The 12,069-nt window shown below is 57.5% G+C and overlaps 1 protein-coding gene across 5 annotated transcripts in view; it reads right to left on the reverse strand.

The window, feature by feature from the left end:
• Positions 1-12,069, reverse strand: part of MARK2 (microtubule affinity regulating kinase 2) — a 53,503-nt gene that overhangs the window by 12,176 nt on the left and 29,258 nt on the right. For 4 of the 5 annotated variants that reach the window (XM_075545552.1, XM_075545554.1, XM_075545556.1 and 1 more), the window contains exons 2-3: positions 1,721-1,900; positions 1,480-1,533 (exon numbers count right to left, since the gene is read on the reverse strand). In XM_075545552.1, the coding sequence (XP_075401667.1) occupies positions 1,480-1,533; positions 1,721-1,900 (234 nt within the window). Of the gene's footprint in view, positions 1-1,479; positions 1,534-1,720; positions 1,901-7,382; positions 7,644-12,069 lie in introns of those variants that run through there. The other variant, XM_075545555.1, reaches the window with a different exon arrangement.

Raw genomic sequence — 12,069 nt, forward strand, 5'->3', positions numbered from 1 at the left:
GGTTTTTCTTGCTTTCTTCCCTGTCTTGGGTGAAGGCAGTGGAGCCCGGGGCCCAAACCAGGGGTCCCATTGGTGTGACTGCAGCGAGTCAGGGTTTGTCCGGTGAACATTGTGAGGAGGCTATTGTCAGTGAGCCTGATGGGGCACCCAACCCTTGCAGATCTGCCCCTACAACAGATTACATCTATCTGGGGTCTGTCTGCCCAGTGCAGAGGGGCCGCCCGAGGACAGGCCCTGTCTCCTTTACTCTCCGGGGAGAGCTCGGCTTCCTGGGGCTGCTCTAGAACCTGGAGGTGATTCGGGTCTCCATGGCTGCAACCACATTTAACCAGTGATGAGGCTGAGCAAGCAGCCCAAGGGTTTGAAACGGCTGCTAGTCCTTTGCAGGATAAAGAGGGAGGAGAGGAGTTGGAAGGAAGAGAGCTAGTCTGCCTGCTCCAGAGACCAAATGGCCCATCCCAAGCTGGCTTCTCCATCCCTGTGTAGCCTCTGCCAGGAAATATGCTAGCCTCTTTCCCTTCCTCCTAGAAACTGGGTTGGGGGAGGGCGGGCCAGGTGAGGTCCAGGTAGCCTGGTTTCCTTTGAAAGAAAGACCCCCTTGGTTCTGGCCCTCTAATGCTGTGTGCACCTCCAGCAAAGACAGCCCAGCAGCCCAGCCCCTCCAGTGGCATTTGTCCATCAGCATCGGGTTGTGGCTCTCTCAACTCAGACAGGGGCCCCCTGACACAAAGCTCAAAACAAAACAGACAGCAAGGAAGTTAATCCAGGTCAGGTGGTTAAATTGCAGACCTGATTTGTGTCTCCAGCGTCATACCACACAGTCACTGAGAGCAGCTTTCCACAAACCGCGCTCCACAGCCTTCCTTTGCATATCGCTGCCTGCTTTTCAGGGATACCTGGGCCCTGGAGATGCTTCTACAGCGAGGGAGGGGTCCAAAGTCCAGACTCGTCTGAAGACTCTGCATATGCCTGTGTGCCCTCCAGCCAAGAGAAGCCGAGACGGGCAAGAGAGCGGGGGCACCTGGCCTGCCCCTTGTGCAGACCTGGAGGACAGCTGGCAGACAACCTGCCCCTCTTATCCTTGTCTTTTTTTTTTTTTAATCCTTGTCTTTCTTTTTTTATCCTTGTCTTTCTAGAGCCACTCCTGGGGACCGCACCACACCTTAGAGTAGGTTCCCGTGTTTCTAGTCAAGGATACAAATGGGCTTTTATATCAGGCTGACCACAGGCCAGGAAACTGCCATATAGGAAGCAGGGTAGCAAGGTGGGCAAGTGGCCGAATAATGACCCTGTGCCAGGAAACCGCCCAGAAAGTCACCTGGGGGCTCCAGGCAAAGCCCAGGAAGGGTCAGAGGTCCAGGGAGGGGTGTGCGGGGCCAAGACAAGGTCAGAGGTTTTCGTGTGGAACTCCAGGTCCCCAGGGGAACAGACCACTGAGCGGGGAGCAGGTGGGCAAGGACAGGTGCTGCCCAAGCTTACTTTCTGGAGGCTGGAGGAGTTGAGCTGAGTCTTATCAATGATCTTCACAGCTACCTGGAAGGGAGGGAAGAGAACCCCGGTTACTTCCGTGACCAGGCTGCAGCCACGGAATGCCCCCCTTCCACCCTCCGCGCCCCCACAGGCTCACTTCTCCTGTCTCATCTCATCTCAAGAGGCTGCGGGCACCACCACCTGCTGCAGTGTCCACAGGGTTGGGAGGTGCGGGCACCCCAGAGCTCACCTCCTTCCCAGTCAGGATGTGCCGGGCCAGCTTCACCTTGGCGAAGTTACCCTTGCCAATGGTCTTCAGGAGCCGGTAGTTGCCAATGTGGGGCTGCTCGTCGGCAGAGGGGGCCGAGTTGCGACCCCGCAACATGCTGGACTTACTGCTGGGCTTGGAGTCCAGGTGTCCCACGGTGGGCTGAGGACCCAAACAGACACCCCTTCAGGCATGCTGCCCTGCACTTAGGAGGCTGAGGGGCAGCGGGTGACTCTGGAGGGCTGGGAGGCATACAGGGAGTCCACGGAAGGAGAAAACAAGAGAGAGAAAGAAGAGAACGTCCCCTGCAACGGGCACAACCTAAGAGCCAGCTGCCATGACTGTGGGCATCCGAGTTCAGGACCCGAGCTGTTCCGTCACCGTCCCCACGCCAGGCAATGCACTTCCCCCACTCGTAACGCAGGGAGGGGTTCTTTCATGTCACATACGAGAGCCACTACTTCCACTCTGCTCCCCACGGGGAGAAAGGCTGCACCCCACACCCAGGAGAGCTGGGTCAGACCGACTTCAGAGCCCACAAGGCTGCCCGACACTGCACACATCTGTCTACCCCAGAGGGCAGGGGGCCACCATCGATTCACTGATACCGAGCCCAGCCCCAAGATGGAGACCGAAGGAGCCCTGAGGGTGCAGTGCTTACAAATGGGGCTGCTAACCGCACGGTCAGCAGTTCAAAACCACCAGCAACTCCTCAGGAAACAGGGCTTTCTATTCCCGTAAAGAGTTAATCTTGGGATCCTCAGGGGGGCAGTTCTTCTCTGTCCTACAGGGTCGCTATGAGTCGGCATGGACCTGCTGGCAGTGAGGCTAGTTTTCTGGTGGATGGCCAATGATGGGAGAGCTGAGTGGGCCTGGGCACGACAAGCGGCATGCTGCCCTGCTCCCCGCCCCACCTAGACAGCTTGCAGCTCAGACAAGGACACAGAGAAGTAAGAGGGGTGACAAAGGGGGAGACTAATGTTCCCAGCCCCCAAGGTAGAAGCAATCCCTGGGCAGCAAGGGGTGGGAGGACATCAAAGTGTGATTTACCTAGCCTGTGGAACATGATGTGGGACAACGTGCTCATAGGAAGAACCGGCCTTCAAGGAGCCGGCGCTATTTGATTCCATCGACAGAAGTGGATCAGTGGGTGCTCTCTGCTAGCCCAAGTGGGGTCACAAGGAGCAGGGCTTTGTGTGTGCGCTGAACAGGTTCTGACTGGTGGCACATGCACATGCACTGTGGCTTTACTAAAACCGTGGAGCTGCTCGCGCTAACTGGGCGGATGACGCGACACACCAATCTTAGCGAAGTCGCTAGAGACCTGTCCGCATCGCTCACAGCAGCCGCGTTCCCGATGGCCCCACACAATCGAGTGTCCGCCAACTGTCCTCACGCGGAACGCACTCAGACGTGAAAAGGAGCGAGCCTCTTACTGCTATTACAGAAATAACTACTGCGCTAGCAAAATTTCACTTTTAACATTTTTAAATTCCTGACTTAATTTTAGGGAGAAAAAAGCCAGGCAGCCAGGGAGAATGCGGACAGTGTCGGGTGGTCTTCCTCACCGTTCCCCGGAGCCCTGACAGCGCTCTGCGTTGTACAGCTTTTACATGACTGATCGAACTACTGAGCTGACAGGTGGGGTATATGCCAATAAAACGTTTCGTTTGGGTTGGTTTTTGCGGAAAAAAGCATCAGACAGGGAGAAAGAGAGATCAAAGGAAGCATTGCAATGGGGAAAAAAATCTACAAACTTTTAAAATTGTGAATTAGATGAGTTTATAGATCAGATTTTTGTTTTGATTTTTCCCCTTCTTAAAAAAATTATTGTAAAGTAGGTGCGGGTTTATATATCAGATATGAATGAACTAAGAGGGTGGAAGAACCTCAAAATATTCTGTCCGAAAGTAGAAGCTGGCTACAAAAGACTACTTCATAGGGTCCCCTGTGTATGACAGCGGGGCCACGTTTCAGAGGTAGCCTGGAGCTGGGGTGGCCTGGTCAAGATGACGCAGGTGGGCAGAGGACTACTGGGGTGCCCAACAACACAAGTTTACTAAAACCCACTTACAAGAGGTGAACGTCATGCCATCTAAATATATACTTCGATAAAGCTGGGTGCTGGATCCAGATTCGCTAGGGACACATGAAGTCACCCCCTCCAGCATACAGGGAACCAAGGTGCTGCCAGAACCCCAGCCCGGACCACCCAGAGCAGCCTTGGAAATTTCCAGAGACAGTCCAGTTTGAGGCCAAGTTCTTCCTTCCACAGCCCCTCCTGCTCTAAGTGGGAAGAAATGCCCTTCAGACGAGGTGCCCTAGTGGCATCATGGCTGCACGTTGGACTACAGTCCCCGGGGTCAGCAGTTGGAAACCCCCAGCCGCTCCTCAGGAGAAAGACGGGGCTCTCTACTCTGTAAAGCTGCGCAGTCAATGACATTGAGGACTGCGCGTGTGTCCACATGTGTGTAGGTGAGGCCCAGGGTTCACTGGCCAGAAGCTTAACCAACCAGATACTTTTCAGGCAGAGGAGTAATAATGAAAGTTAATTATTCTGACACGTTCCCGTCCTTCAGTGTGTCAATGTAAGGCTTTCCTCTTTCTCTCTCATCACAAACGTATTGTGGTAAATCACATGCAATAAAATAATTCATCCTTTGGAACCATTTGAAGGGTACAATTCAGAGGCATGACATTCTCTATGCTGTCCGTCATTACTCCCCACTTCTCGTTCCTTCCCATCAACGTTATTAGCACCCTGCGAGCACTCACTCCAAGAGCACTCACTCCGCAGTCCTCCCCCAGCCCCAGCCCAAACGAGGGACCCTGGCTGTGCAGCTGTCTGTTCTAGCTATTTCATGTAGGTGAGGCCCTGCCCTGCCTGTCCTTTGTGTGACTCAGGGCCCTGACCCTGGCATTGTCCAGCTCCCCTCTGTGCCTATCAGCCCGGCATCTCTCTGCAGCACTCTGTTGTGTGCACGGACTGGACTTCTTCATCCTCTCACCCGCTGAGGGACCCTGGACTGTCCACCCTTCGGCTATTGTGACTAACAGGCCCCTTCCTGTCCCTTGGCACAGCAGTTGCTGGCTGCTTTTATGAAGATGGTTTGACCCAGATCCCAGAAGCACCTGGAGTTGGGCCTTTGAAGGGAAAAGAAGCCATGCATGTGGCAGACTTTGAAGGGGAGATTCCTGAAATTCCACGGTGCTTTCCACCTTGGGCTCAGCCATCTCCCTTCTCTAGTCCTAGTGCTCCCCACCCCTCAGGTCTACTCAGTCATCCTGCAGCCCCCGGGCAGGCGCTCACCTGAGCCTCCTTGGCTCTCTAACCACGCTCACCAGGTAAGTCGGTTTTCAAAGACCTGCTCGTCTCCCTCAGAAAGAACGTGGGGACCCACCCCCCAAGACCCAAGGAAAGAAGGGCCTTCTCCAGGATCTATCCCCTCTGGGCCATCCTCCCTGAGGATACAGCCAGGCTTCCTCCCAGCCTCCTCCTCCTCCCTGAAGGGGAGGAGTAAGTCAACTCCCAGAGGAGTGGCCTTCACTCTCCTCCTTGGGTGTGGCTTCACTTTCTCTTCTAGAGGCTGAGCCTAAGGAAGCAGCTCCAGAAGTCTTTGCAGTCGGCACTGGGATCCAGCGCCTCACTCCTTTGTCTCTCCCTCTCCGAGGCCTGGGGGTGGAGTGGTTCTGCACTTGGATGCCAACTGCGAGTGAGCAGTTCGAAACCACCAGTGGGAGAAAGGGGCTTTCTACTCCCATAAAGAGTGACAGCCTCGGAAACTCACAGGGGTGGTTAGTTCTACCCTGTCCTCTCGAGTTCCTTGGAGTTGGCATCGACTTGATGGCAGTTAAGTTTGGTTTTGTTCTTGTGGTCCCTCCCTCTATGGCTAAATCTGGGCACTATAGACTGGGACTTCTAGCTGCAGGGACTGACTAGTCTGGGCAGCACGGCAGGACAGCATTCCACAATCACACTCAGCAACACATAGGCCTCCATGGCACATTCACCGCCATGCAGGTCCCCTCACACACCCTATCTCTTAGTGTGAAAGCAGTCATGATTAGAGGGTGGGTGGTTCAATCCCTCAATCTGCTACTTAGCCACATCTTAACTGTGTTACTCTCAACACCCTCCGTCAGAAGGAGATTATGACGAGGGAAGGAAGCCACCAAAAGAGGCGCAGTGGGGTGTTGCACACACGCCCGTGCCGAGAGGTGGTCTACGTGTGTGGATGAGCTCTGCAGCTCAACAGAAGGGGCTCGAGTCCCGGCTCTGGCACTGGAAAGTCCCTGAGCTAACGTCACCTGGGTTCCCTTCTTTGCACTGGTTAGAAAACATCCCCTACTGTCTACCAGTAAATGACAGACCCCGATGCCCACTCACAGTACTGAGCCTGAAGAGTGGGGGCTATTTCCCTTCGTCCCTACACATGACTAGTCTCAGATCTGAACGCCTGCTGGGAGTAACTTTCTGGACTTCAGTCGGCCTCTCCTAAGCCAGCTGTGGCCCAGATGGCGACCCCTATAAGCAATGCTATGAGCCCTGCTCCCTGGAGAAGTCCCTCCCGGCTGGGGTCTGAGACACCAGGCCCTCGGTTTTAGGAATAGAGGAAGGAGGACAGCCAGGAAGGCAGCTGGGTCACCCAGGACAGGGAAGAGGGAGGCTCCGGCCCGCTCACTCCCCTCCAAAGCCCGAGTGCGCGCCTCTGAAGCCTGTGCCTCCCTTCCAGTCACACCCACAGTGGGTGCGTGGGCTGGGGGAGAGAAAGGAGACTTCCATAGACAATGTTGGCAGGGTCGCAGCCCCACCACGTCCACGGGGCGGCATCCTGAAGGATGAGGTGGAGGTGAGCAGGGCCTGGGCCCGCTCAGGCGAGGGGCTGAGGAGCAGGGTCTGGCTAGAAGCAGGTTCTCCCCGCCGCCTCTGTCCTACAGTCAAACACCAGCCATTTGCAAAACCCGGCGACATATCTCCCCAGGCGGGGCCCCAGCAGAGGCCTGGGAAGTAGACCTCCTGGCTCTCAGGCAGTCTTCGCAGAAAATCAGGGGTCATAGGTCACCCTGTGAGGCAGCATTTCAGATAGATGGCAATGACACAGGCCTGGTCCAGAAGTAGGGCTCAAACCACTATGGGGAGCTCAGAGCTGGCTGAGGCCTACTGCCAGGCCCGCCCGCCCGGAAGACAGCCTCGCCCAGAGCCAGGAGCTGACTCAGGTAGGCAGGGCCCCTTCTCTAAGGCTGGAGGCTCCTACCAACAGCTCTGAGAAGAGCGGACATTGGGCCTGCAGTGTCCTGAGGCTCTCCCAGGGCTGGGAGGGGTAGTGGTCAGCACTCCCTGGCCTGAGGCTGAGCATGTCGAGGTCCTGTGAGGGGAGAAGTGACCGGGGCACTCCTCTGGGGGCTGGTCCCAGGTTCCAGCCACCCCGCTGTCACCTGCCCAGGTTGTCTGGTGGAGTCTTCTGATGCTTGTCCCCCTCCCCTCCCTTGTCAATGCCTTTTGGGCCCTTGGAAGTCCCGCCCGTGGATCTTGCTACCCAATGCTACTGCCTGGCACCCTCTAGCAATTCCTTGAAGATTCTGCACTGGGGCAGGAGGTGGAGAGTGAAGTGGGCAATCCCAGAGTCAAAGGGGGGAAACATACCCGGCTGGAGAAAGGGACAAGGACTACCAGCGTCTTCCATCCAAGCAGAGCCCACAGCAGAACCTGTCAGGCAGCGAGGGCAAAGTACAGAGGCCGGGAAGAGCCAGGCCCAGGGCGGGGGCTGGCGGCTCAGCCAGCCACCCTTACTCAGCGGCAACGGGCGACACCTTCCACCACCTCCTCACTGAAAGGCAGCGAAGCAGTCAGGCCGAGCGAGCGGCTCCTGCCTGGGAACCTGGCCGGTGTCGCAACCGAAACTACCACTAGCAGAGAGACTGGGCTTGGCACAGAGAGCAACAGGGACAAAGCCCCACCGCTGCCTCTCTGGGCTGGGGCCTGGTGGCCAGGAAGTGCCTGCAGTCCCAGGACAGCACACCAGGAGCAAGGTGGGAGGAAAGGGGCAGGAGGGGAACAGGAAGGAAGGGAGCCAGAAAGAGGCGGGTTTACAGCCACTTCCTCCTCCCCTCCCCCTCCCCGGAAGTGGGCTGCCACACCCTCCCCAAGGTGCCTTACAGGGTAGCAGCTGGAGAGGGCAGGGACACTCTCTCACCAGAGCTGTCATAAAACCTTTATCTCACCTGTGGCAGGTGGAACCCAGGTAGGGACAGAACACTATCAGAAGGGCTTGGCCAGAGCTGGGAGGTCAATGTATGGGTCACCTATGTTAGCTCAGAGGTGAGGGGAATCAAGTGCCCCCACTCACAAGAAGAGTAAAGGGTGGGGATGGGGGTGGGGGGAGAACACTGGGAATGCGGCAGAACCAACAACAAGGTGGTGGGCCCCCTGAGCCCTCTAGACCAAGAGCCCTTGTCACTGCGAGAGGAGGGCTGGGCCTAAAGACCTTTCAGCCTCAATCCTGGGCATTTCCTCCTAGATTTCTGCACCTCCCGTGGCCAGTCACCTACCTCCTCAAAGGACCCTACTACCTTGAAGCCTTGGGGCTACAAGGCGGCTGCTGCCACCTCCTCCTCTGGTCCAGCCCATGACTCAGCTGCCTCAGCCAGGAGAGGGGCTCCTTTGGACCCCAGCCAGCTCCAGGCTTGTCTGGCTCTTACCCTGTCTTCGGGCCATTAGCTCTAGTTTCCATCTGCCCCAGGACTCAGGGCCCGCCTCCTTCCCCCATCCAGCGGCTCTGAAAGCCCCCTCGGAGGTGGTTATGGCCAGCCAGGGACAGTTGCATACCTAAGACATGTGTGCAGGAGACCACCTTGCTCGGGCTGCCAGACTCAACTTTCCTGATGCCCACAAGGGCCTGGCATTCACTTCATAATTGGGGGGGGGCAGAGGGCACCCCTACTTTACAGCTAAAAAGCGGAACTTCAAGTTAGGAGACTTGCCGGAAGTCCCAGGGCCTCTGAGTGCAGAGCCTGACTGGCGCCCAGGGCTCCTGCCCTCAGCGTGGCATACTGCTGACCCTCTTGGTGCCCTGATGGGCTTCGTCACCTGCTCCCCCTGCTTCCCTCCCACCCCACCCCCACCCCGAAGAGAATGGCGCCAGCGGCTCCACCACAGTCTGAAGAGGAGCAACGACTGTGCTCAGGAGGCTTGCAGGCCACATCCAGGGGCTCTCCTTCGCCAACCCACCACCACCCCAAGTGAGCTGGTCCTGCTCTCAGGCCTGGCCCAGATAAAGTCTGAACTGAGTAGAATATGGTCCTGGCAGGCCCTGAGGCGGAGCAAGCAATGGGGCCCAGAACGGTGCCTACATCCGAATGGCAGGAGGCCGAAGGGCCTTGACCCGGAGGCAGCACCCAGCCGGGAGTATCTCAGTCCCTCTAGGCTGGGGGAGGGCAGGGCCCTCTGGTTGTGCAGACAGCTCTTCTCCAGTTTTCTTGCTTGTCTGCATCCGAGCCTTCCTCGCTGCCTGAGCAACTGCCAAGAGCCAATAAATGGGAGCAGCCGCTGGGCGCTCGTACAGCTACGGTGAGCACGGTCCAGAGGCAAGGCTGGGCGCAGGCCGCCCTTACTGCAGAAGTACCTGTGACGGCCCCCACAGCCCTCTGCGACAGGGGCCATCTGAGGCCAGACACCGCCGCTGAAGGGCTGGTTCCCTCCCAGTCAGGCCAGGAACCTTCCTGACAAAGACCACTGGGGCCATAACTCCAGCAGAAGGCCAAGAACAAGGTGGCTCAATGGCCCCTGCTGCCAACGACCTGCACTCTCCCCTTGCCCCAGGGCAGAGAGACCCAGCACTGCAGCCTGGGCCAGAGCCTGCCTGGGAAGACACGCAGGCAAGAGAGGGGCAGGTGAGAGGATCTGAACACGGGGCTCCCATAGCCCGTCCCCATCTTTCATGGAAGTCAAGGCACGGAGCTGCCTACAAAGCCGCCCAGAATGCTGGCCCTCCTGACACCTGGGGGGTCTAATATACACCCTGGGTTCAGAAAGCCCAAGCATCCCTTCACCCCACCATCCTGGTCTCTCTCACGCCTTGCCTACTGCTGCTGCTGAGACCAACCCTCGTTGAGCGCTAGTGGCAAAGTTCACTGATGGAAACACACAGTTGATTCCTGTGAGCACCAACACTGTGTGCGAGGCAGGGCCTGGGTAACACAGCCTGGGCTGGAGCCCCACCTTTGCCAAGTCTCAGTTTCCTCACTGGGAAGCTCATGTGGGCAGCAGCTGAAGCCATGGCCCGGGCCCGGGCCCAGGGGAGGAAAGGAGGCGCCTGGCACACAGAAAGGGCTCCATCGAGTTCTCCATGATGTCTCCTCACAAGTTTCGGCAGCACCTTGGTTTCCCCTCTCGAGCGAGGGCTTCTCTGGGCCCCGAGGGGACCTGCGCGACAAGCAGCAGTGGACAAGTCAGATGTCCACTAAGAGGGGCTGCAGGCACTGCCCTAGTTCCCACTGAGGGGAGTGGCCCAAGAAGGCACATGCCACACCCTCCCCGGCCAGCCTGTAACTCCTTCCTTCCAGAAGAGGGATAGAGAAACAGCCAACTATCAGTTCCACATGGTGCCAAGAGTTGGGGGGAAGCCCACACTGCCAGCCTGGCACTCCATTTGGCTCCTCCCGTACCAGTGGGTTACTGTAACCATGGAGACCAACGAGTTCCTCCACATCACAGGAGAGCCAGCCTGCCAGCAGGAGGCTGGGGGTGGTGGGGAGAAGAAGGCAGGCAGCAGCATCAAGATTTGGCTCACTTTATGGAGAATTGTGGGAACTGGGGGATACCAGGGCATCCCCCACCCCTAATGTCTTTGTCTAATAGTTTTTCACACTCTTCTCTGGACCCCGGGCTTGGGCACTGTGGGCTCGTCCCAGGCCAAGCTGTACTACGGAGTGTCACGGTGAAGGTATTACTCTGAAGCTGGGCAGATGGGGGTCAAATCGTAGCTCTACCAGTCTGACTATGGTGTGGGGACTGACCTCGAACTGTGAATGAAGGGCTACACAGACACACAAACACACACTCCATCCATCATATAAACCCCTCTTTCACGAGACTGTGGTAGGCAAGTCAGGTCTCCTAGCCCTCACTTATCCCCAGTCCCTGTCCCAAGAACCTTAGCTGGAGAACTCAAGCCCTGCCCTGGACTCGGTATTTTATCTGAAACTGCTTATCTCTAATGAATCTGGGTCCCTGCACCTCACTCCCTTGCGGCCCTGAAAGGTCGGGGACAGTGACTCGCTCACTTTCCTCTGCCCTTGGTGCCTCCCAGTGCCTGGCACCTAGCTGCCCATGTCAGCACACTGCCCGTGCGATGAAACAAGCACACCTTTTTGGCCCCAGCGATGCTCCCAGGAGCCAGTGGCCTCACATGTAAGGGAGGCCATGGGGAAGGAAGAGGACAAGAACCTCTTGCTGGGAGACCCATTTCCCCTTTCAGGCACTTGTGGGTGGCCCTGGGAACTGGCTGGTGGCGGACGCCTGTCCGGCCTTCCTCTGCAGCCAGGGCCAGCAGGACATCCACATGGTGCTGACTGCACACCTCTGTACAGGTGAGTAACATGCCAGGATGTCTTCAGGCCGGTGGGTCCCGAGAGTGCCTTCCCAAGGAGGAGTGCAATCTGCGGAAAGTTGGTTCCGTGAACATGAGCTCACGTGGCGAGAAGGCCCAAAGAGTTCTCTTCTGAGACAAAGCCTGAGGGACAGGCTGCAGACGGGGGAATCCAGGCACAGCGGGGAGGGATCTGGCTGGTCACCCTCAGCAGCCTGGGCCCAGGCCTACCTTTGTCAGAGGGGCACCCTCTCCTCCCAACTTCCTGTGCTAGTGACACTGCCAGGCCCTGCTGCTGAGCAGGGCACTTCCGCTGCCTGACGACATGCTGCTCCCTTGCTTTCCTGCCAGAACCACCGGCCTTGCTGCGGCCAGGCCACACAACCCTAGCCCTTCCCAGCAGTCCTGATTTGGGGCGGCAACAGTGCCCACGGAGGAGACATTTCTTCCACATCTGCCACTCTGGAGCTCTGCTTGCCCCTGTGGCTCCTGCCTGCCTGAGCCAGTGCACTCACCGCTGGGCCCTGTCAGGCCTTGTGTGTCCCCAAACTTCACCCTTACAAACCTGCCTCTTGTCCTTCTGCACAAGCCTGCACTCTCCACCCTCCCCAAATGGCCTGGCCTCCTGTTGCAGACAAGCAAAGGAACTAAAAACGGCAGCTGGGGAGCTCGGCTGACTCACCAGCGTGATCGTCTCCTCCCAGAATCTCCCATCTATCCTGGGGTTTTTGCCAACACAAAGTG

This window comes from Tenrec ecaudatus, chromosome 4, assembly GCF_050624435.1.
Source record: "Tenrec ecaudatus isolate mTenEca1 chromosome 4, mTenEca1.hap1, whole genome shotgun sequence".
Classification (NCBI taxonomy): Eukaryota; Metazoa; Chordata; class Mammalia; order Afrosoricida; family Tenrecidae; genus Tenrec; species Tenrec ecaudatus.